Source organism: Mus musculus, chromosome 16, assembly GCF_000001635.26.
Source record: "Mus musculus strain C57BL/6J chromosome 16, GRCm38.p6 C57BL/6J".
Classification (NCBI taxonomy): Eukaryota; Metazoa; Chordata; class Mammalia; order Rodentia; family Muridae; genus Mus; species Mus musculus.
The window spans coordinates 72,647,603-72,673,279 of record NC_000082.6 but is presented as its reverse complement, the minus strand read 5'-3'; the positions used below and the strand labels follow the sequence as shown (position 1 = coordinate 72,673,279).

Genomic DNA, 25,677 nt, shown 5'->3' with positions numbered 1-25,677 from the left:
AAAAGCACCAAAATCAGCTTTAGATCCATGCAACTGAAAACATAGGTTTAGTTTCATACAAAAGCGGCAGAGGCATTGCTTGAGCCAAATTAGAAGTTCGTCTGTCGTTACTTTAAAAAAAAAAGATATTTTTTTGAAAAATCATACACTAAAGTGGTAAAATGTAACAATACAGGTTAAGTTAGGAGATAAAATTATGAAGCTTTGTCTCTCTCACTAGCATTACCTGAGGCTACTCAGCCTTGAAAAGAACACCAATATACTGCTCTAGTTTGCTGCTGTTTCTGTGATCAAACACTGACCAAACCAAACAGGGTTGAGGGCAGGGGTGGGGGGGGACTGGAGGGGGGGATGACAAAGGGTTTCCTTTGCTTTCAGGTAAGCAGTCCATCATGTTGGGAAGCCAGGGCAAGCTATCAAGGTGGGAACCTAGACTCAGGGCCTGAAGCAGAAACCCTGGAAGAACTCTGCTTGACGGAATGTTCCAGTTTCACTTCCAGATCGTTTTCTCAGCCCCACTTGCCTAGGGATGGTCTCGCCCACAGTAGACTGAGTTTTCCTACATTGATTAATAATTGTGAAACTGCTCCATGGATCTGCCCACAGCGAATGCAATAAAAGCAATTCCTCAACTGAAGTTTCCTTTTCCCACATACTGTCAACTTGACAACTGAAGCTAACTGTAACAGACACAAAATTGCATTGGTAGGTTCAGTTCTGGGTTCTGATTTCTTATTGACTACAGAGCAGAAATGAGGACAAGTGGATTTTTTTTCCCAAAATGGTACATTAACAACAATCCCATGTAGCAAGCTCTGACCTCTTCCTGACCATCTGCGAATCATCTCCTGTGTGGTCCTTGAAGCTTACAACTAAAATAGGAGATGACACATACCAGAAATGATTTTTTAAAGTATTAAATAATTATATCTAGCAATTTTCTTCTTCAAATATTTTTTTCTTCACACTCAATGAAGAACCTATAGGGAGATGGCAATAGAAAGTTGAACCCCAAGCCAGGCAGTGCTAGTGCACGCCTTTAATCCCAGCACTTGGGAGGTAGAGGCAGGTGGATTTCTGAGTTCGAGTCCAGCCTGGTCTACAAAAGTGAGTTCCAGGACAGCCAGGGCTATACAGAGAAACCCTGTCTCAAAAAAAAAAAAAAAAAAAAAAAACCCAACAACAACAAAAACAAAAAAGAAAGGAAGGAAGGAAGGAAGAAAGAAAAGAAAAGAAAAGGAAAGAAAAGAAAAGAAAAGAAAAGAAAAGAAAAGAAAAGAAAAGAAAAGAAAAGAAAGTTGAACCCAGAGGAATGAGGGCTCCTGTAGGCACATGGTAAACAAACAGAGAAGCACAGAAATAAAATAAAAATAAAGGTATCCTTCCTTTCTTTCTTCTCTCTCTCTCTCTCTCTCTCTCTCTCTCTCTCCCTCCCTCCCTTCTTCCTTCTTCCTTCTTTCTTCCTTTCTTTCTTTCTTTCTTCCTTCCTTCCTTCCTTCCTTCCTTCCTTCCTTCCTTCCTCCCTCCCTCTCTCTCTCTCTCTCTCTCTCTCTCTCTCTCTCTCTCTTTCTTTCTTTCTTTCTTTCTTTCTAATAAATTGGCACCTAATAGTTTCAAATAGAACTTCTTCCAACTAATGTCAGGATTTTAGGGGAGTGTCCAGGGAAGGCTCCCTCCACAGCTGACGGAAGAGTGGCTCCCTGTTCTCAGGCCTTGTCCAGACGGAAAAGAGGAATACATGACTGCCTGCTTTATAAAATCCAACCACAAGCATTTTTGAAAAATGCACTCTGTGAGTTCAAAAGGCCAGCCTGGTCTACACCATGAGTTCCAAGACAGCCAGGGCTACACAGAGAAACCCTGTCTGGAAAAAAAAAAAAAAAAAAAGAAAAGAAAAGAAACAAAAGAAAAGTGTAAGACTGAATTGCTATTGCTAGAAGTACTTTTTAAAGTATGGTGTGTGTTTTTGTTTGTTTGTTTGTTTGTTTGTTTGTTTGTATTAGATCCTCTGAATATACTGCCTTATTAGAAAACAAAGCTGGTTACTTCCTATACAATACATGTCAATCAATCACTTGGCACACAAACATATTCCCACTCACCACTAAACCATAGCACTCTGTTGTAACCTGATTGTGCTTTCAACACTGCACTTAAGTGTCAAACTGGGAGACAGGCATTCAACAGATAGACCACGTAGCATCAGACTTGATCAACTAGCTCACTCTCTGTCATCTACGCATGTTACCTCCACAAGAAAACTTAGTGCAACGCAAGCACGATTCCTTTTCCAATTCTAAGCTATGCACAGCTGTGGCCACAGCCGGATTTCTCTTCATGAATGAAATCAGAAAAATATGCACAGTCATGGTGTTCAAATATTTTTAAATGTAGACACTCTCATAAGATGTCTGTAAGGCAAAGAAAAGAAGGAAGTACATTTGTAGAAGCTTGTTTGGGACAATGGGTAATGAGGCTTAGCTCTCCCATGAAGGAAGCAACATGACACCGTCCAGTGTTAGGAATAGCAAGGGAGAAAGAGAGGGGTGGAGATCAAAGCTACCTCCCTGAACTCTCTAATCTTTTTGGCTTCCTCTTGGTCAGCAGCAAGATTGAACTAAAGGGTTGAAAGTGGAGGTAGAGAAAAGGGAAACCATTCTAATCCAGAATTGCCAAGGAGGTGGTCTTTTGATCTCCACAGGATGGCAACTTTATTGGCTATGCATAAGCAGTTTCTAACCAGCTGATCAACCAGGTATTAATGCTCAACCCTCCCATGATCAGTAACCATGAAGTGAGTCATCTGTGATCAGCAATCAACCAGAAGGCTCATCTACTGCTAAATGACTGCCAGCCCATGGCTCACGCAGAGGATAAGAGCAACCACAGGGGACATGATTGTCTCTCCACGGGCTCTTCCCTGACAAGTGCCAATTATTTGCCTTGAGATTCAGAGGGGGTGGGGGTGGGGGGAATCTCTCCTGAAGTGTGGGTGAAAGAGAATAGCATTCATTTTCCCAAACACATCTTGGGATCTACATGCATTTGTGTCTCCAGCGGACCGTGTTTTGACGAGTCCCCCACTTCCAGCCCAGATGGGGTCAAAGCAGAATACAATCTAGTTAGATGTGAAGAATGGACTTTCTCTCTGGGTGATCTAAAGGTTGAAAACCCATTTTCTTAACGACAGGAAACACAGCGCCCACCCCCACCCCCCTCTTAAAGTCCTAAGTGTTCAAACCACAGTCTCACACAGGATAAAGTAAAAAGTGATTGAGCCATAATTTTTTTTAAATTATATTCTTCCATTCTCTTTTTCGACTTGGGCGATATACCTTCATCAAGAATGTGGAACAAGCTTGGTTCAAATCCCTGCTTCATCCGTGTTTCCCAACTCCTCTATGATGTTTCTGCAACTATAAAGTACAGATAAACAAACATCTAACCTACAACACCTCTGCCGTAGGGTTCTCATAATGTTGCAAGTGAAAGTCTGTGATTCAGACACTCCTAGAAGTCATCGCAATGTTCCCCAACTCACCCTGGAATTTGAACGCCATCTCATTTTAAAATCATTTCCTTCTGTCACTTTACTCACCTCCCCTAAGCAGAGGTATGCTGCCCCAGACAACTACAACGTCAGTGTTTGCGCCTTGGCACATATGAAGCAGTCAAGATTCCAAAGCATGAGTAAAGGCAGGATGAAGGAAAGCCTTTCTCTGCATTAAAGCTGGGAACGGGCTTCTACTGCTTTTACTTTCGTAAAATGTAAAAAAAAAAAAAAAAAAAAAAAAAAGATCTAATTCTTCACACTGTTGCTAAACACAGGGCACAAACACTGGTAGCAGATTTTCAGAAATCCATACTCCTCCCACGTTGATTCCCTGGTTGGGTGTGGTCAAGGAACATAGATGGGACCCACTTAGAATGGTGTGTGTCTGGATTAATATATGGTAGCTGGGGATTAGACCCAAGGCCTTGCACAAGATAGGTCTTCACCCTACCACTAAGCTTGGTCCCCACCTTACACTTTTCTGACTTATTTAAGGGCCAGATACTGTGACCCAGGCCTTAATCTTAGCACTTGATCTCTGTGAATTGCAGCTAACTTGGGCTCCTCAATGAGACCCCATATCAAGCAAACAAAATAAACAAGCAAAGAAACAAAACAAAAGAACAAAAGAACAACAGCAACAACAACAACAACAAAAAACCACTCAAAATTACAGATCTCATCCTCTACTAAATTTCTCTAAACTTAGATTTCTATTTTCTTTTCTCTTTGCCTTTTCTTATCCCCAAATTTACATATTATGTAATTACCTTAGGCCTAACTTTGATTTCCTTATAATTCCCAACTTAAAAAAAAAATCAAGTTACCAGTGTGGTTTACATCTGTGATAAGAACTGAAAAAAATTTTTTAAAGCAATTAAGGTCTAAGAACATGATCTGGCATGCTTTTGCTTGTAGGCATAAGGACTTAACTCAAATCCCTAGCACCCACACAAAATGCAAGGCAGGGCCTGTAACCCCAGCACTGAGGGTAGCCTAGACAGGGCTCACAGGGTTTGCTGGCTGACAACCTCGCTCCACATTCAATGAGAGAACCTGCCTCAAAGGAAGAAGGCAGAAAGAAATGGAATAGGTGACTTGATGTCCCCCCACCCCAGACAACATGTGTACAATACACATACACAAGCATAGGCCACAATCACACACGAAAATAAATGTGGGAAATTGACATAAATTGACATAAATCTTGCGCTAGCATCTTTTATGAGCACAGAAGTTAACATCCGAAGCCTCGGACACTTAGGACCTTTATTAAATAAAGTTTTCCTAAATTTCCTTCCAACCCCGTTCCTGAGTCCCAGCTATTTTCCATTATAAACATTGTTACAGCTGAAATCTGCTCACTCTACAAAATAAGTAAAGAACTGTCACTGGGAGCTGAAATGGAGCGTTTTATACCACTTTGACATGGGAGCATTTCACTCGTCATAGTAAAACGTAAGAAAAACATCTTCAGGTAAACGGTCTCTTTTTACACCGGCTCAACCACAAATCTTATGTGTTACAGAACCTATCTGGGGAATAGAGATGTTTCAAAGACATAAAATTATTTAAGTATTTATATCTACAATCCATAAGGTTGGATTTTCAACATAAGGTTGGATTCCAATGCTAGGTTTGTATGTTTAAAAATTAAAAAATAATAATATGAGCCAGCAAGCTAAGCCCGACAACAGGAAGATGACACCCCCATCCCCCGGGACCCATGTACAAAGGTTGGATTTGGTAGTTCATCTGTAATCCTAGGACTCATATGGTGAGTTTGGGAGGCAGAGGCAGGAGGCTCCCACAGATGCTTGCAGCCAGTTAGTGTACAGCACACCACAATGCATGAGAAGCAAGGGACACGATGCATCAAAGGGAAAGCAGGGGAGAACCAACTCCAGAGAGTTGTCCCCTGACTTCCAAGTGCACACCATGACAGCTGAACAGTATCTCGCACATGCATGAGAACAGTATCTATCGCACGCGCGCGCGCACACACACACACACACACACACACACACACACACACACACACACACAAACAGAGGAACAGAGGCCCACATAATAATGATATATCTTAAAATTTTTTTAAAAAAATAATCACCATGGGTTGAAGTAACCAAAACTCATGTAAGGAGGGGCAGTGAGGGAAGAATGAGAGAGTAGGAAGGGGAAGGGGAGATAGAACAGGGAAGAGAGAACCTGTCTCAAACAGTGAACTGTGTTCCACATGATATGGAGAGAAACATAACCTTCCCAGGGAAGGAGAAAGCAGTGGGCAACTGTCACATCACTTGAAATTCAGATCTCACCCTAAGCTTGATAGGAAATTCAATCATTTCTTCACTGAAAGAAAGTTTGAGCCAAGGGCTTCAGAAGAAGATGTCTGTGACAGAACATGCGACTCGTTCCTGAGAGACTTCACAGTTTTGTTTTGCTCTTAGGGTAGCTACTGCTCCTCGCCTCACACCCACAGACAAGAACACGGATATAACAAGTGCTTAGATAAATTTACCTTAAAAACAAATTGCCAAAGAAATGCCCACTTTACCCCCAAATTTTAGCTTCACAGAAGAAAAGTCTCATGTTTTTAGATCACTAAGTTTTTTTCTTTTCTTTTCTTTTTTTTTTTTTGTTTTAAGGCTAGAAAAGCAAACACTCTCCACCTTAGTACTTAATGCTCAATACGCCATCAAAACACCAAAATGGAGTTTATAGTCTCTTTGAAGATAACTGTAGACTTTGTTAAATTGGCAGCCAGTATTAAAAACAAAAAGGGGAGAAAAAAAGAACTGACAATCAATAGATGCTTTTACAGGTTAAATCTTGTCGAAGGCGCCTTATCCCCTTGGTACACTTTGATTTATTTAAGCTCACCACATTTCTCTTAAATACACTCCATTAACAAGTGATAGACTGTGATCTAGGGCTGGAGGCAAAACACGAAACACAATCTTTCAAGAACTTCATTCATTCCTTTACCAGGTGTCTTGCCCACACCCAGGTTACGAGTCACTTACCTAACTTTGCTATATTTTTTCTTCTTTTTCTCCAAATCAATGGAGGTGTTTTACAACAGCCCAGAGTCATGGGGTCGCCCTAGAAGTCCAATGGTTTGGCCTCATATCTGGACTTAAAATAGCATCCATGAGTAAAAGGTAGGCAGGAAATATAAAAGTTGCTGGTTACGGCTAGAAGAGACAGCTCAGCAGTTAAGAGCACTGACTGCTCTTCCAGAGGACCTGAGTTCAATTCCCAGCAACCACATGGTGGCTCACAGCCATCTGTAATGGTATCTGATGCCCTCTTTTGGTGTGTCTGAAGACAGAATATACTCATAGACAAAATAAATAAATAAATAAATCTTTTTTTTTTTTTTTTTTAAGCTACAGGTTAAACGGGAGTGGGGAGGTAACAGCTACATGGGCCCTTCTGGCCTAGGACTTGGCAAAGCAACCTGAGAGCTGCAAAAACCAACGGCTCCCACTGAAAGTTTGTGAAGGAGACCCCAGGAATCATGTTAGCCGTAAGATGCTAAACACACCCCTTATCTACTCAGGTTCAGATCTCTGACATTAAGTATTGACCACATTATTAAACATGAGTGAAGACTCCACGCCTCCACCCCCACCCCCCCCCACACACACACACACATATATTTCCCAAGTGAAGACGGGGTTTGAAGGCTGACGGGACCAGCTTGCTGTGAAACCCTATTAGGGTGACCCTATCTTTAATCTACAGCCATGATAAAATGTCCCAACATACACAAACTCAGCTCCCACAGTGACTAATGACCATTAATCCCCCTATCTTCAGGAATCTGCCCCTCCACCCATCCATCACTATGACACCTCCCTTTACACCAGTGAACAAACTTTCACAGAGAAAGGGGAACCAACAAAAAAATCTCAAAGGTATCTGAGGCTGTAAATTAAACTAAGGGGAGACAGAGGAAAGAGAGCGAGGGAGCGAGATAGATCAGATCTTCGCAGATCTTCGTGGTTTTTTGATTTGCATCCATGGCTGAGAGTAGAGGGTGGGGAACTGTTCCATCATCTAGATATGCAAACTGAGAAGAAAGGCTGCCACACAGAAAGGGGAAGTTGGATGTGGGGGACAGGGCCCCAAAAGAGTTAGTTTAATCTTCTCATCCATCCACAGTGAGACAGATCGTCAAGGGCTGAAATTTCAATTTCTGTGTTCTTCAAAGGAGTTACAACTTACTACACTTCCTATTTAACTTAGTTCAAATGGGGCTTTTAACTTTCAGCCAAACAGCTTCTCTCGGGAGCTTACCTTCTCTTAGGCTTTTATTTACTATCATTTAGCTCTTGTGGGTCTTTTCTTTTCTTTTCTTCTTTTTCTTTTTTCTTTTTGTAGCCTCTTGGCTTAAGTAAAACCTTTGATCTAAACATAAAGAATCACTATAGACCACAAATGTTCAAACTAGCTTAAAAAATTATTTCATAATTATGCAAATCAAGTGACTCTAACTTTTAGGCCTTAATGCAACTTGAAACTGGCTTAGTATGTGGCTATAATTTCCCAAGGTGCAGTGTGTGTGTGTGTGTGTGTGTGTGTGTGTAGGACTGAAACAGGATCCATGATTGAAACCAGAATCTACCAAGAGGGAAGAAACAGAACTGGGGTCTATGGTTCAGTCATCCATAGCTGAAGATTCTTAAAGGGTACAGGGAAACTGTTTGCCAGCCCCCGCTCGGTTCCTTCTCTTGGGACAGAAGGTTTCTTAAACTGCATCTTTCCAACCCTTCATATGCAGCTGCAGAACTATTCATCTTACAAACACTAAGGGCAATCTTCTGCTCTGTCTCGCCAATGAGGACTACCAGGCAACTTACTTGCAAGCGCCTGTTTTCTTTCTAAACCCAGTCAGGCAGTGGCTAGTTTATATCCTACCACGAGAAGGAGTTATTTCCTCAAGTTTCTTCAGAATCAAATTTAATTACAGACTTTGGTTACATAAAACAACTTCTAACAACCCGTTGAGCTCAGAAACGGGGGGTGGGGGGGTGGGGCGGGACGGGGACCGGGACCAGATTTTGGATTGCTGGGGATTGAGGATCACAAGCCCCCCTCACCCCCCACCCCCACTCCGTGCCGCTTGCCCCTCCACTCCAGCACCCCCTAAGGATCCCTCAGATGGGGGATACTCATTTGACCTAATCCTAAGAGCCCAAAACAACCCGCTGCCTCTACCACCCAAGTGCTTAGACAGGCATTTGCCCAGAGTGAGCTGGGCGTGCCCTGAACTTGGCGAAAGGCCGAGGTCTACCGAGAGGTTTGGGATGGTTTCAGGAGAGTTTGGGGTGATAGGCCAGAGGGGACAACCTCAAACGCGAAACTAGAAACCTTTCCCTGTAGAAGTTCTGGAAGGGTCGAGCCCCTCTGGCCTTAGAAGGGAGAGGTCGCCAAGAGTCAATTCAGGGTTGAGGGTCCGATTCTGAAGAGTGGAGTGGGGACCAGCGAAAGAGATGAAGGGTGAAGAAGGAGGGCGCAGGTTACCTGAACAGAGACATATTAATCCAAAGAGGTAAAAGCGAGCAGGCTCCGCGATCATTGTCCTCGGGTAGGTCCTGCATACAGTCTCATGCCAAGAGAAGGGAGCAGAAGCGGAGATCTCCAAATTTATGGAAGCCACACACCATACACCCTACACACAAAGGCTTAATATAAGCAACGTGAGTCAATCCGCCAAGAGTTTGCAGGGCAGTTTCTCGTCGACCTTTCCGGAGGCTTGTCAATCCCTTTGCAAAGAAAAAGCCCAAGGTTTGTCTTCCCTAGCTCCGGGTTTCTGAAGAGGCTCAACCACTTCCAAGGCTCATCCAAGGCGAACAACAAAGAGCCTAAACCGAGGAGCAGTTGTGCGGTTTCCTGCCTCCACAGTCCTGCTGAGCCTCCCGGCGTGCGCCTCCACAGCGTGTGCCCTGGCGCCGCTGCGCGGCGATTGCAAAGTTGGGGTGTGAGAGCAAAGGAAGAGATGCACCCCAAAAAGTGCTCCTCCGTCTACCGGAGAGCCAGAGAGTAGCAGGCCACCCCCCTCTGGCGGAGATTGCAGTCAAGGTAGCGGCGGCAGCTGGGGAGAACAGTCTCTAGGTTCACGGGGTGCGCCTGGGTGACTCTGCGCACCAGGAGGGAGCGAAGGGGCGGTACGGCGACAGCGGCTGCCTGGGCGGGCCCTTGTTCCCATCACTCGCGGGATGCGGAGGGCACCGGGGACAGCAACAGGACCGCGGATGCACGAGCGCCTTCCGGGCGCCCCCAGCCCGGCACAGCACCCAGCATCGTCCCGGGTCCTGCTTCTACTGGGGCGCGTGTAACGCACCTCCGAACCAAGCTGCAGCCCAAACTTCCCGGGGTGGCTAGTCTTACTCCTTGCTCCTGGAAGCTTCGGAGAGGCTGCTCCGGGCGGCCCCGGGTTGGTGGGAAAGAGCGAGCAGGAGGAAGAGGATGCTGCCGAGGCTCGCCCGAGCTCCGCTGGGAGCTTGCAGCGTCTGAAGTTTCTGCTCTCACGCTGCCTCCTTTCGGCTCGACAGCTCGTGGGTTTCCCCCTCAGTCCCTGCTGCTCCGGGTTTCCTCCCTCTCCAGCCCGGCTCGGGAACCTTTAAAGGGGACGCTCGATCCCTGCCAGGCCCTCACTGGCGCTGCTCAGACAAGTTCTGCGTGTTAATATTTCCATCCACATGCCTGGAGCGCCCAACTGCGCCCTCAGGTGAGATTTCAACGACTCAGAAGCAGAAATCTCAACGAATAAGAACTTGTTTTGGGTCCCTTTCCATCTCAGGCTCCCCTGCACCTTTCTCCAAATGGAACCTCCCAAACCAAAGACTTCAAAATCCTCCAGGTCCCTCTTAACCTCTTCTTTACCGATTTAGGGAATTGCAGTAAACTTCCAAAGAAGTTCACTCACTACCACTATCACCACCCCCCATATTCTCTTTAAACGAGCAAACAAACAAACAAACAAACTTATTTGCTTTCTCAGCAAAGAGGCTTTAGGAAAGTGTAAATTATCTAAAATATAGTAGTGGATGGATATTCTCTTTTTATTGAATTTGCTGGCGGTCCTGTAGAAAGGAGTGAAGGCTTAGGTCTTGGAGACTTCATTATGTTTACAGGAGAGTCTAGGTAGCTTATAGATATTAGAGACTCAACAGTTAAAGAAGAGTAACAGATGGGTGGTAATACATTAATCTAAAGTTTGCAGTGATGGGCTCTTAGCATCTCAAAAACTGGGCCACCCCAAATCCGAGGGTATCAGGTACCTGTGGCCATACTAACTTTATTCTCTCTTCTGAAGAAAAAAAAAATGGGGCCTGTGGGGCTACTTCATGAGTAAGCTAATTAGGCCCGAGATGAAACATGCCTGGGATATTTGACAGACAAGTTTTCACAAATTCGTTGTTTTCTTTTTTGTTATTATTGCCTATGACACGATGAAAACCATATAATATCTGCGGAAGGCTCTACAAATTGCAGTTGTTGACACAGCTATCGCTTTTATTAATAAGTTACTCTCTTCAAAGCTATGGTCTATGACTTCAAGATGAGTACTTACTGCCTTCAACTATGGCCGGTGGCATGACGGCAGGTGAGGAGGGTTTGAATTTATTTTGTGTAGACGGTTGGACTTTTCCAGGTTTCCCTTAACTGACTGCCTGCATTGCCTACCTAAACTGCAAGTTTCAAAGAGCCATGTGCTCATTTGGGTCATGGCTTCTGTGGCCCGTGAACTCAGAGCAACTGTCTGTGAAAAGACAACCTGGTTAACAGCACCTTACCTTTGAAAAGGAAACACAATTTAATCCTGAGAAAGCTGACTGAAAACTCAGTAAACAAGCCAAAGATAAGAAGTCAAAGATTCTAACCAGAATCTTTTCAGCAGTAAAAACAAGAAACGTGCAGTAAATGTTAAGAGACATACATTGATTTGGTATCTGTGAAAAGATAGTTTGGTGAGAAACAGAGAAAATAAATTTTCCTTGGAATAAAATGAACTTTTAAGATAAGATACCCCAGGAATAGAACATAAATAAGCTTAGCATGATGAAGGAGGGGAGGAGAAAACGAAAATCTCCAATCCCCAAGTTAGTCAAGGGGATTTTAAATGAAGATTTTGAAGTTCCATCTAGTGAAGGATATATCCTCTTATTTTCTTTTATTTGTGTGTGTGAGTATGTGTGTGTGCATGTGTGAGTGTGTGCGTGCATGTGTGTGTGTGTGTGTGTGTGTGTGTGTGTGTTGGACCTCCTGTTCAGAGAGGTAGGGGCTCCTGCATGCTAAACACAGGTTCTGCCACCAGTATGAGAAAGTAGACTCTGTGCAAGAGTCCCTATTACATTGTTTCCCTAGTGTATCTCCCAGTCTTCACAATATCACTGAGATCTTTCAAGCCCTATTTCACCTTATGGCTCAATGGGAAAGTGTGCCTACTGCTTTTGCAAGATCCTAGTTCTGTTTCCAGCCTGTGATGGGCAGACAGCTGTCTAATTCCAGTTCTAGGCCATCTGATGCCCTTGCCTGATCTCCACAGGTTCCTGTATACATGTTCTGTGCATATATATATATATATATATACACACACACAAACTCAAACACATGCATACACACAAAATACAAATAACCTTTTTAAAAATGTGTCTTTTTTTAAGATTTATTTTATTTATTATATGTAAGTACACTATAACTGTCTTCAGACACCAGAAGAGGGAATCAGGTCTTGCTACAGATGGTTGTGAGCCACCATGTGGTTGCTGGGAATTGAACTCAGGACCTCTGGAAAAACAGTCTGTGCTCTTAACCTCTGAGCCATCTCTCCAGCCCCACAGATAAACATTTTTTTTAAATGTATTTCAACACCTACCACATTTCCATTGGATTGAAAGTATACCAATACTAACTTTTATTTCTCAGCTTCAGTATACTACACCATTAAACTCCTTTGTTCCAGCCTCAACGATAAAATTATCTAGGGAGACAACAGTAAGTATCCACCGGGAAAGAACTATTAGAGAATCTCATCCAGAGTGTTTTCTAAGAGTATTCTGTCAAGTATAACAGTAAAATGAACATCTAAATTAAGAGTTTGTATGCAGACGGTATTAGGGACCCATAAGAGGTGCACATGAAGGTGGAGTGATGGAAAAGGTTTCTAACTCCTTTCTTCGACCTGCCCACTCATCATCCCACTCAGGTGAATCCAAACAACCCCGGAGTGAACATCTACATGCAAATTAAAGATGCTGTCGAGGCAAGATGCAAATATAAGCCTATTCTCAGGGCCCAAAGAGCTCTGACTCTTCTTCTTACAGCAAGAATAAAACTGGCTCTAGAGAGGACTCTGCCCCAAAATGTAAAAACTGAAGAGAGCCATTGGGTCAATTGATAGCTCTGAATAGTTCCGGGGTTGGATTTATCATAGCAACTTGCCACTATCCTGACTTTGTTACTGAGCATTAAGGTACCTGAAAGACTGTCCAAAATGCTCTTAGTGTGTTCTATGAAGAATAGTGAGTATACGTGTATCATCTACATGTGAGTAGGAAACATACTCAACACAGGTCCCCTGCAACTTGGCCATGGTCATTAAAGCTGGAATGCATTCCAGATTGGCCAGGAGACAAAAAAATCAAGGTGAGAACGTGTCTTCATTTACATTCAAAAATCCAGTTCTGATCACTTCAGTGAGAATGTCTGTGGGGAGTGCCATAATGAAATCTATTACATTGTATGCTAGATTTAAAGTTGGAGGGGAAAAGAGAGAGAGAGAGAGAGAGAGAGAGAGAGAGAGAGAGAGAGAGAGAGAGAGAGAGGAAAGGGGGCAGAAAGGAAGGGCGGGAGAGAGCAGTGTGCTGTGAAGTTCCATTTGCTGAGGTTTGACCCCCAGTGAGGCTTCTGAAACTCAGGATCTCGCAGAGCCTCTTTGAGACGTTTGAAGAAACTTGAAATTAATGCATTCCGATAACAGTCTTATTGTTGGGGGGCTTTTGAGAGGCAAGATGCCAAAGCTACAGGGATTTCTCACTTCCTCTGATTTGATTTTATCTTTCCTGGAGGTGGAGAGGAGGGGGCAGTTGCAGGAATTCAGGAAATAACAAAACTCCCAGAGTCTCTCCGGGGATCCTGGAGTATTCTGACCAGGAGAAACAGAGTCCTGAGGAAACTGTAAACCAGAGCATCTGCCTTTCTTTCTTCCTAGCAAGACACCTGAGCATCAATCACGGAGCACCGGATGCACACCACAACTTCCAGCAGATCTGGTAAGGCAGTCTGGCAAGATCTCTGCAGGAAGACCCTGCTGACTACTCTAAGATACCATCCCTAAGGAAAGAGCAGCTTATTTAGCTTTTTTTTTTTTTTTACACAAAATTGCTGGGTTATCTATACACTGTTTGGTATCTAAAATACTAATCTAAAATGCATGCTTGACTATCCCCCCCTCCCAGTTTGGACACATAGTCCCATATCCCCATATCGGAGTAGAGCCATAAGTATTATTAATAAAATGGTAAACAAATTGACATTTATTTGTATGTTGAAATCTTAGGTCATATTTCACGTAGGGCATATTTCAACTGTAATGTTTTGATATGTCTCTAGCATTTATGACAGGTATGTCCTCCAAACCAGATAAGCCCTGGGAAGAGAAGACTCTTGGCATCATTCCTTTCCACTTGTCTTAAAGATTCCAGTAGCTGGGAATAGCAAATGCAACACTTTCGATGGAACTTTTCAAAGGTGGAAAAGAACCCCATTGATACCCCTAATATGGCCTCTTCTCCCCAAAGCTGTCTAAGGCCTATGGAAGAGGAGTCCAATGAGATACCATGCTGTGAAACTATTACAGTTGTGTTGCCTCTGAGCATCTCTGCCTGTTGGGACAAGGCAGAGATTCTAAAATTGGGCGCTAGGTGGTAGAACCTGAGCCCTTCCATTTCAACCGCAATGAATCTCATTAAAACTTACACCTTTAGTTTTCACAGATGGTTGGTTTTTGAAGAATGCAAATAAGAGGACACAGGAAAGTGGGCCTTAACCAAGGGAATGGTTTGCGGCACTTTACAAACATTATCTGATCTAATTCTCGCCTTGTGAGGTGCAATTACTCTCCCAATTTAAAGATGGGGTTAGGGGAGTGAAAGATTAACTCCGAGTTCAATGGCCCAGACGCCATGGGCTTATATTTGAACCCAGCTTGTTTTGAACCAGAGCACATGAGAAAAAGGAGATGCATGGTAGAATAGGCTTGGGAGACTTTGGATTGAACACATTCTGAGGTTTCTCAGTGCCTTTAACATGCAAATAACCTTTGTGAGAAAATGTGGGTCTTGGGTAAACATCACTGTGGTGTTGGGTAAGACCACTATCAGGCATGGTCCCACATCTGAAAATTGTGTCCCGATTCCTTTCAAAATTGTGGACCTTTGGCAGGAAACGGGGGTTAAAAAGAGCCATGCAGCCATCCATACTGGGCTGAAGTCACTATTATTGTACTTCTGGGTCATTCTTCATAAAGCTGCCAGAGAGAACCTGTTATATTGCAAGACAAACTAAATCTTTGTGCAGAACCCTCCAGTGGTTCCTCCCCCACCCCCCACCCCCCACCCTCACTACCACATCCAATTAGGAGTATGAGCCCTTCAGGAAATCTCCAAGGCCAGTTGGTCATAGCCTTTCGAGTCTTTCTAGCCTTGGCTTACTTCACTTTAACACCAAGGTCTCCATGCTATCACTAAAATGAGTCAGACAACCACTCACATCAGAAATACTCATTGTCCTGTGTTTAATATTCACCTCCATAAACCTGTGCATTCAATCTCCTTTCTCTTGGGTTTCAATGGTACGAAGATTTCTCAGATGTCATTTTAAAAACAATAAAACCAAAACAGACTCTCTCTAACCTCATATCTTTACAGGCTAGTGCCCATGCTCTGAGAAAGCCTCTCATTTGACTCCAGAGCACCTATCCCCATATAAGATATGACATACTCCTTTTGTTTTTATTGGCTAGTCCACTCAACATGGGATGTTACCAGAGTCCAAGGATTCTCCACTCAGATTCCCAGCATCTAAGACAATGCCTGGTCCTTAACCTACGCTGAAATGTTTATCAAACGTGTGTAAAAGTAGATTTTATTTAACTATGTATAGATTGTCTCAAAAAGTGCATATTTAATGAACATACTTGTATATTCTAAACTTGGTTTTCTCTGATAATATGGTTTGATCATTTATCTAGTTCTAATTGCCACTCACTGGATTTCTATAAGGTCATGACTGACTTTCTAGCTGCAGAAGGAATTGCTTGTTTTGAGCTTATTTGGAAACAAAGAACGGAGAACTAGTCACCAAATCTTAAAGAGTGTGATGTTGAAGCTAGAAGTAGCCTTACAGGTTAACTTTCTCATACATGAGAGTTCTGAAACTGAGAGTAACATTTCCTAGGACATGCCTCACCCCACCAAACCCCCAGGCAGGTGGGCCTGGGTTCTATAAGAAAACAAGCACAGCTCCAGCATCTCCTTACACTGGAGCATCAAACCTCCAGGGGACCAAGGGCCTCCCCTCCCATTGATGTCAGACAAGGCCATCCTCTGCTACATGTGTATCTGGAGCTATGGATCCCTCCCTGTACACTCCTTGGTTGGTGAAGACCAGCATTTAAATAGCACTATCTGCTTGTGATAACTTTCTAGGTACTTTCTATATCTCAACGCATTTAATCTCTGGCATAAAGCGTAATTAGGTTAGTCCCTGATATCATTCTCCTTTGTGCTGGAAGAGCTACTCAAAGGCTCATCTATGAGGCTGAGCTCAGCCTGGAAGCCTCATTGTCTGAGCTGATGGTCCTGACTTTTATCTGCACACCGGTCTCTGAGAGACAAACAGAGGTGATTGATTAAGAGAGCATTGCTTGTACAGATCTGGTGGTAGTGCAGCTACCAGAGTGTAAGCTTTGTCTAGAGCTGTAGTTTCATCTCATGACTCAGGAGGAGAAAGGGACGCTGAGAAGCACACAATCGCACACATCTGCTTCACGTTCGGCTCCACATGGAATTGAAGTTTTAATTTCATATTCAGAGCATTCAAAGTGATTTAATGTTTCGTTTTTTAGACCCAATGAGGTGGCATACACACAGATATTGATTGTGTGTGAAGACATCCAAAGAATATTGGAAAACACAAAGAGGGATTTGTGTGTATAGATTGCTAGCCGAGCATAAGATTTTGCTGTCTTTTGAGTTCTTCCTCGCAGATATATCTTGGGTGGAGCGTATACTATTCTCATCATGGGTTAAAATTCTCTTCAGTTGGGATCATAACTAACAGCTGGACAGCTGACTGCCAGGCTCCGTAGTCTCACAACTTGAACACTGTTTTGTAAGTAATTTACATTATGTGTAATTCTGCAGATGTGTTTTAACAGAACTGTTACGTGTTTTTGAGTTCTCATTGCTTCCAACGGAGGGGAAAACTTTTCAGGAAATGTTTACGGGACTGAGGTGCATATGTGGGATTTAGACCTTGTTTTCTACATTGGGTATGTCTAGTCCCACCTGCAGATTTGTTTACTCTGACTATTTCACCTAGATCTTAACAGTTATTTTAATGACTTCCTTAAGGAAGTATTATGAAAAACATCTTGAGATGTATTGGAGTTTTCTAGTTAGGGGATATTTTCCAACTTAGTAAACAAAAAAATAGTTCTAAATATTTAATGTAACAATAGCTTCGGAAAGGGGTATCTCCAAGTTTATCATCCATAATAATAATAACAAAAGTGATCAATAATTCATGAAAGTGTAGGATCATAATAATTTGAAAGTTATTTATCTTATAACCTTATTAGTATGTTCTCTCCTATGCCTTAGAGAAAAACGACTTCACGTTTGGAAAGCTAAATTGGGACTTTGGGATTTCATAGCCGCCTGGTGTGATTGAGGCCTCAGGTTCTAAATATGGAGGCGCTCATTCTTGTGGATAAATACCGAATCCACATCCCCCAATTGTCGCCGAGAAACCAACTGCTGCTGAAACCCACATGAAATGTCAACCTACTGTCTTAACAACATGGATAATTATATATTTCCCCTTGAGTTTAATGACTCCCTCTCCAGTGTCCTGGCCACATTCCAAGAGAAATCATCGAACGCCATTATTGTAACCAAAAGTCTTTGTTGATTTGATCTAATCTCATCTTCTCAGTTTCCTATCGTTATATAGTGCTTTAAAGCTGCTTGATTTCATGTAGAACATAGGATTTCCCTGGTACAGTACGTATCTTATTACCCTTTTGTATCCCATGTGTATTTTTGAAACGAAAGGGACGCTTGTTGCAGCTAGCATAGCAACTTCGTCACCAAAAACATCATACAAAATTATTTTACTTCCAGAAAAAAGTTTTTAAATTGTACTTTATACTCACAATGTTATAATACTTAAACAAGGAGAGAAAACTAAGTTACCTTGTTTACGTTTTGACCAAAAAAAAAAAAATGTTAGAAGCCTATACTAGAAGTTATAGATTTTGCACTCCTTTATTCAATGACAGTGGGTTCTAGTGAGATTTTAATTATTTTACTTCATAACATAGAGATGGTATAATTTAGGTCATTTGGAAAACAAAAGAAACAAGAACGTGCGATGATCACATCAGATAAAAATCAGGTGTGAGATGAGCATTTTACGGTTCATCCTTATGTTTTATTGTTTCGGAGTCTTATGTGCAACTTTCTTCAGTTGTGGAATGGTAAGACTGCAAGCTTCTGTGAGTAGACTGGTGTGTGAACAGTAAGAGGGTTCTTGTCAAATATAATGCTGGCTGTTTATGTCCTACAAAGCACAGACACACGTACGCAAACACATGTATGCCACTCCTAGGAAATCAAAATGTTCTCTCTTGCATAGAATGTTCATGTTATAAAGTAGTCTTCCAAAATTCCATAACATAAACAGGATAAGTTAGATGCAACTGATCATTCATTGCTAGATTCTTAATTTGTTTCAGTTGGTTGCAAGGCACACAAAATGTGATATTGCAAGTCATGGAAGGATGTTGTTTTCCCGGTGAAATTGTGAGTGAACTTCATCTTACTTGCAGATACAATGTTTGATGAAACATGCTTACCCATATGCAAACAACTTCCCAAGTTACTCCAAGGTTTGGGGGAAATGCTCTAGTCATTAATTTAGAATTACAGTGTTACATGCAATATATATGAGTGTTAACGATAGCAGACAGCTATGAAGAATTATTAGAATTCTGAACTGCAAATCGCTTTCTTTTCCCTTAGGAGTCTCACGTTTGTTCAAGGGAATCCATTTGTTTTCATTACAAGCAATTAATAAAACAAAATGTTTGTGTTTCACAAGTATGCTTGAATTTCACAGTTCTTGCTATTTAACACCAAAAAGTAAACTCTTATCTTAGGAGGGGCAATAAATCCCAACATCGGGATTTTTTTCTAAACATGTAAAAGTAATTCATTATTTTTGCTAGTTGTGTCTTTTCATCACAAACATGGATTTTTCAATACTTGGATTTCATAATTGTTCACAGGCAGCATTATACAATCACACATAAAGACCATAGCTGAAATCAGTCTAGAGGCGCATCTTCATCATTACGTACCCAAATCGTGTGACTTTAACTAACATTCCTTATTTCTTTATTTTCTTCTCAATTCAACAAGTGGCTTGCTATACAGTAGAAATTAGTATGGCTTAATTATCTTCCCTCTCTCGTTGAGCTATGATCCATACACTTAGAGAAATTAAAGAGAGGGCATCAACTCTCCTATTCAATACTTCAATGGCTAAAGAATAATGCTGTCAATTTCGAGGTGAATCATATTGCCATTCTTTAAAAAAAATTAGATTTTTGTCTGGAAAACCCATCTGTTTTAAATATTGGTGAGTTCTTGTCAATTCTGCTTAACTCAGACTGAAATGGAAAGAGAACCGAGCAAAATCTAATAAGGCCAGTGATCCACTGCACTACCATTTTCTATCGTGCTCTGCTTACTGTTTGTAAACCATTAGAACTCTTTAAGAGGCATTAATGAATGGACAGCTTTTTTTGACATGTGTGCTTCCCTCCCAGCATCATTTAAATGTGTTTCTCAGGTGGAAGCCATGTGATTAAAGTAGAAAACAGAACCAAGAATGTTGCTACACACAGTCGTCCCTTGTTAACCGTATTCATTCTTTAAATCTCAGATCAAAACCCTGTCCTTAGAAAAGCCCACCCAGATCTGACTTGTGCAGCCCGGTGCAATAGGTCAGGCTTTTGTGTGCTGTGCCCGGAGAAAACTTGAACCATCTTTCCACAGCACCAACACTAAGTAAATGCTGTTAAAATATATTTTAAATTTTTGCCTTTTCTGTGAGTCTTGTAAATAAATACCAGTGTGGTAATTAGCAACTTCCAAATAGCTTCTCCAAAGCTACCAAAAGTCTTTTCTGTGAGTCTTGTGGTAATTAGCAACTTCCAAATAGCCCCTCCAAAGCTACCGAAAACATGGCTTTACATACAATTCTGAATAGCAAACAAAGTTTAGGGGGAAATGAAAACCTAGACTAAAATAAATAAATTGAAAAGAAAGTCTCCATGAAGATTTTTGGCCATTCAGTGTTTCTGCAGAGAATCTAACTTTGCACCTCCTAACTGCATATAAGTTTACTATTATTTCAGTGTGTTCTCCTGTGGGTGACTCCGTACCTACCAGCAGCCTACTGGTATTCTGCAGTATATAGACATGTGTGTGATAGTCACTAGTGGATGACATGGAGTCTGGCTGTGGTACTTTGTGTGAAGGCAAGGGCCTGTTAAACATCTTAGATTGTGCATAAGATAGCTCCCACCCACTAAAAATAATAATCACCCCACTCCCCAGTGTCAAAACGTGTCCAGATTTAGCGACTCTGCTCTTGTCTAGCTTCCATAGCCTTTGGAGACTCTTTTTCTTTTTGTGAAGATTAATCATTTAGTAGTGGGTATACCTCCTAGAAGTTAGTTACAGTTGGATTCTGCAGTTATTTGTGCCTAGCAAACAAGAATATTGTAAATAATACACATGGATTCCAATAAATTAGCAAAAGCTAATGTATCTTTAAAAAGAAATGTTATTCATGGTTTTCTAATGAATTATGATATATCACTTCCAGGAAGAGCATCTCTTCCTATCAATTATTTATTATTGCATACGCATAGATTTAGAAAAGTAAGACTGTATATGAAAATAAGGCCAAAAGCATAGGTGTGAACTTAGTCAATCATAATGTTTCTAAGATGGTTTTCTTCTACACATTCTCCCACTTGATAGAATGGACTCTTTAAAAACCCTGTTCTTGTGTGGATGATGATTTGAGTGTGCATGTGTGTGTGTGTGTGCGCGCGCGCGCGCGCGTGCGTGCGTGCGTGCGTGTGTGTGTGTGTGTGTTTGTGTGTGTGTGCACTCAGTAAATGTAATATGGAGAGGTTGAGGATTTATTTATTTATCTATTTATTTATTTGAGACAGGGTTTCTCTGTGTAGCCATGACTATCCTGGAGCTCACTCTGTAGACCAGGCTGACCTCGAACTCAGAAATCCTCCTGCCTCTGCTTCCCAAGTGCTGGGATTAAAGGCATGTGCCACCACTGCCTGGCTCTGAGGTTGCATTTCCAACTACTTTTTTTTTTTTAATGAATTGCAGGGTCAAGGGATGTCTCCGGCATCTTAAATTTGGAGTATTGAGTGTTTACTTAAACTTTGCTCTTTGGACAAAGGACAGGATTGGGCATATATGTAAAATAAGTGGAATGTCATTACAATTATGACATTGAGATAGTTTTTGCTTCTAAGATGAGCAAATGGATAAGAGCACAGCTGTCCATTCCATCATTAGCTAGTTAGTCGTCAATGGAAAAGCCTCTTAGTATCTCCAACCACTGTTCCTCTTACAAGAAAAGAGATCTTATCTGCTAAGCATCTTACAATAGTTAAAATAGGTAATTAAGACATATAAAACTCTGCACTTGCAAAAGCAATAGTTAAATATGAATCATTATTATTGATGCGATTTTATTATAAAAAGAGCCTCCATTCTGAAAATATTAAGATGCTGTTTATAGTTGGCGGAAGACTGATACATATTTAATTAGTAAAGGAAACTCCATGAGAAATATAGCTTGAAGTATTGTCCAGAAAACCATGAATTAAAGAGAAAGCTACATACAATGACTTGTAAAATATACATATCCCTTTTCTGGTTTATTAAGGAAGCGTGCAATTAAATTAATTTAGAAGTTAGAACACAATATTCTTAACTAACTGTTGTAAATGTGAGGTTTTGTTGGTTTGATTTCTTTTTGGCTCTTCCAGACTCTCTTCTGTGCCCAGACTGTCCTGGAGCAGGCTATAGAACCAGGGATAACTTTGAACTCTTGGGAGATCTGATTCCAAATAACAGGAGTGCAGACTGCAACTAAAATTGTAATGACATTCCACTAACGCTAAGATAGAATTCATGCAATGTTGTCAAAGTTGGTCCTCTCTGAAATGTATGGAAAAGCAAATATGATTCTAATTTAAACATGATATGTAGTTATATTTTTCCAGGATTTTTTTAGACAGGAAGATGGTCCCTGATTATCACCTACAATCAAAATAATGATCATATAAATAATAGATGTGTAAGTGAGCAAAACGTTCTAGTTATTTTGAAACCAACCAAGGATTAAGTTTTGAAAGCCAGCAACTTTTATGGTACCTAAGTTAGCAGTATTTTTTGACAAAATGAGAAAATCCACTTACATGTTATTTTATTGCAAGTTCAGAGACATACAGCCACATTCACATAGTGTAGAAAAGAAAAAGCATATATTAAGCTATGTGCACATCATGAAATGAACTTCCTAACTGTTTATCTATTTATGAGAATGTGCAGTCTAAGGAGGGGGTTGAGGGAGACCCATGCTCTACTTAGCGTGGCTAGCAGCTCAACAACTGTGAATATGGAGACTCAGTGCTGCCTAAGATGCTGAGAGTAGATGAAGAAGAGACTCAGCCCTGACATCACTTATACTACCCTTGCTAAGACTTGGGGAGCATTGTAGAAGGAGTGTATATCTGGGGTGGGGGGGAGATCAGGGGACCGGGGGCAGGAGCAGGTGTAAGAGCTGGAGACTGGGGGAGGTGTAGAGAAATCTCATCCTCTAGACACAGCGAATACAATAATGAAATCACAGCAGCTGCGATTACTTGCATTAGTCATGTACCTGACCGGCCCTTTCAACAGTCAGTCACAGATGGACGCTGGAGTCATGGCTTCCTTAGTACTGGACTAGGCTCCTCTTGGAGAGGAGATGCCCCTGTCTTCAGTTGTGTGCCCACGAGACTTTAGTGAATATCATTAACCCCAAAGCAGATGGGTCTGCTCAAGGGCAGAGGGACATAAACAAAGCAAAAGGACATGGATGTTGGGAGAACCTAGCAGGGAAGAGCAGAGAGATGTACAAAGGAGGAAGGGAAAGGAGAGAGGGTGGGGGAGGGGCAGCCAGAACATATTCTATAAGTACATCAAACTGTCAAAGAGCACGTCCAATTACAAAAGTATGCATGAAGTGCAAAGGAAAGAATCAGGTGTTTACATCTGAGAAGAAAAGAGGTTCTCTGAGCTTCCCACAACCTGATAAGCTCCACGCAAACAGTAAAGAAATGTAAGGGTCAGTTTCATTCATCCATTATAAAGTCCTGTTAAAAATAAATAGTAGAACAAATTAAGGCTAAAGCAACTTAAAATGGATCCATAAATGGATGCATACGAAGTCTACCTACCGGGGAAGCATCTACTCATGAAAGTGTACCGGAGAGGCGTTTGTTTTGATCAAACGTAATTCGCTCCCTACCAGACTGTGAAAGGGGCATAGATAGAAACTACTCTCTAATACTGGGAATTTGTACTCTGTGAAATTTTCTTAAAACCAAGAAACGTTTTTTTTTTTTCCATTTTGCTGCGTCTTACTTTTCCACGCATGTTCCATGCTTCTAATGTGAAAAAAATAAGTTCACTGTAGTTGTTGTGATAAAGTATCAAAATTGTGGTTTCAAATTCAAGGGACCCACACATGGGACAGGCAGACAGTGGGAGCCTGTGCTTTATTTAAGTCTGCATCGGTGTTCACAGAAAGACTTCTGGGAAATGCGTCCATTGGGTGAAGGGGGGAGGGGGCTAGTACACAATGCACTGTTGCCCTCTGCTGGTTAGAGTGTGAGAAATACAAACTTCCCTTTTGAACTACAGGGAATGAAATTTCCATGTGGGGGTAGGGGTGGGGGTTGGGGGAGATCATCATAGAAAAAGATAAGAAAGTAACATGGCTAAAATGGTAGGGAATTAAACTCGGAAGTTATAAAAATTTCTTAACACATATCAAAACTGAGATTTTGTTATTCATGTTTAATTGTGTGTGTGTGTGTGTTTTGCAGCTGAAAATCAGATTGTCTTAGATTACGTCAACGTAATCTTAAACTGTTAATTGTCAGATTCGAGGTGTCTCGAAATTTAGGGTCTTTGAACAGGATATGTATTACCTCGTCTTAATAATTAGCATACCTCTTCGGAATGTATTAATATGAGTATATGAATATGAGATTTGTAAGAGTAGCCTTACAAAGCAATTAAAACAGTATAGTTAGTATATTTTTTGTAAACCATCAGTCTGGGCAATTAAGTGAATGCTTTATCTTATAATTTTAGGCATTTTTAAGCATTCTTTCTATGCTATTCACATTTCGCTGAGGAAAACCCAATGCTAGTTTTATAACAGTTATAAATATATATAATTGGCTTATAAATTCTTCCATAAAAATAGTGATAATGGTCCAAGTAACATAAAATGCATAGACTGATGAGCCTACCTGGTTTTATGGTAGTACTGCATGCTGCTTTAATGGATGGTTACATTTATTTCAGAAGTATTTTAAAGGCAGTAGCTCTGCCACCCACAGCAGGAGACAGACACTATGAAGACAGACTTGTTGGTTTCTCTAAAACATGCCTGGCTTGAATGTTTGAAAAAAAGCTGCCGTCGTTATTTTTTTCTTGTCTGATGTGTTGAATCTGGGATGTTAGATTGTTGATACTGTCTCTAGCTGTAGTATGTATTAAATAATCTGGATTTCATTTCTCAGAATGAATTCCCTTGGAACCCTTGCACAACTTGGGCCATGGTTCTCTGTAATGAGGTTGTAGTCTGTGGGCTCCGTGTCTCCATTCAATCCTTAGAAGTGAGTATGTGGCACATCAAGAGGCCAGTTCTCATCCTGGCTTCTCTGCCTAGCACATGCCACTCCTTTAAATATTTTTTTTCTTTTTTTTTTTTTTTGGACCAAACAGTACCTTAGAACTTATTCTGTGTATTCATATCTCAAACGTTGCACGAATGTCCTTCAGCCTAAGTCTTAGAGGCTTTGAAACTGTACAAGCTGAATGAAAAGGGCCCATCTCATAAAATATGATTATTATAGAAAATAGGTGTCTTATTCTTACTATACAAGTGAGTTAACAAAAGCATGCTTTGCAATATTTCACATTTAATCCTCTTAAGAGCACTAGAAATAATTTTAATGTTTCTATCTTGGGAGTCAGAAAGAGGGGAAATTAGTTTTGGAGAAATAGGCGACTTGGCTACATTCACCGATTCTCTATCTGTCCACTAAGAACAAGCTCCTCTCTCTCTCTCTCTCTCTCTCTCTCTCTCTCTCTCTGTATGTGGTGCACACACGTGTGTGTGTGTGTGTGTGTGTGTGTGTGTGTGTGTGTGTGTATAGATAGACAGACAAAGAGACAGATAGGGACACAAAGAGAGAATATAGAAAACAATGAGAGCTGTTTCTAACTGTGTTTGTGACAGTGTCTTGTTAGTTAATAGCCCAGGTTGACCTCAAACTATGTGTGTATACTTCACCAGGCCCAAACATTTCTAAATGATTAATCATTTTCTATAATTTTCAATCTTGTGGATTTGGTCAGTAATATTATTTTGTTTTTTTTTTTTTTCTGTTCTTTACATAGTTAGCAGTTTCTTTTAATCAACCATTTCCACAGATTGGT

At 41.3% G+C, this 25,677-nt stretch overlaps 1 protein-coding gene and 1 long non-coding RNA gene across 21 annotated transcripts in view; one reads left to right on the top strand and one right to left on the bottom strand.

The window, feature by feature from the left end:
* Robo1 (roundabout guidance receptor 1) overlaps positions 1–25,677 on the bottom strand; it is a 1,019,974-nt gene that overhangs the window by 374,212 nt on the left and 620,085 nt on the right. For 2 of the 15 annotated variants that reach the window (XM_006522965.2, XM_030249005.1), the window contains exon 1: positions 9,086–10,505. The exons of 12 other annotated variants lie outside the window; for them this stretch is intronic. In XM_006522965.2, the coding sequence (XP_006523028.1) occupies positions 9,086–9,140 (55 nt within the window). In that variant the 5' untranslated portion in view covers positions 9,141–10,505. Of the gene's footprint in view, positions 1–9,085; positions 10,506–25,677 lie in introns of those variants that run through there. One more of the 15 variants, NM_019413.2, reaches the window with a different exon arrangement.
* On the top strand, positions 10,214–18,808 carry Gm29908. Of its 6 annotated transcripts, none has more exons than XR_384961.4 (3): positions 10,214–10,292; positions 13,779–13,839; positions 16,823–18,808. It is a non-coding gene; the product is annotated as a predicted gene, 29908 (long non-coding RNA). The 6 variants fall into 6 exon arrangements; XR_003951922.1 differs by adding an exon at positions 11,107–11,171 and having other exon boundaries at positions 10,243–10,292; positions 13,779–18,808; XR_384959.4 differs by lacking the exon at positions 10,214–10,292 and adding an exon at positions 10,575–11,171.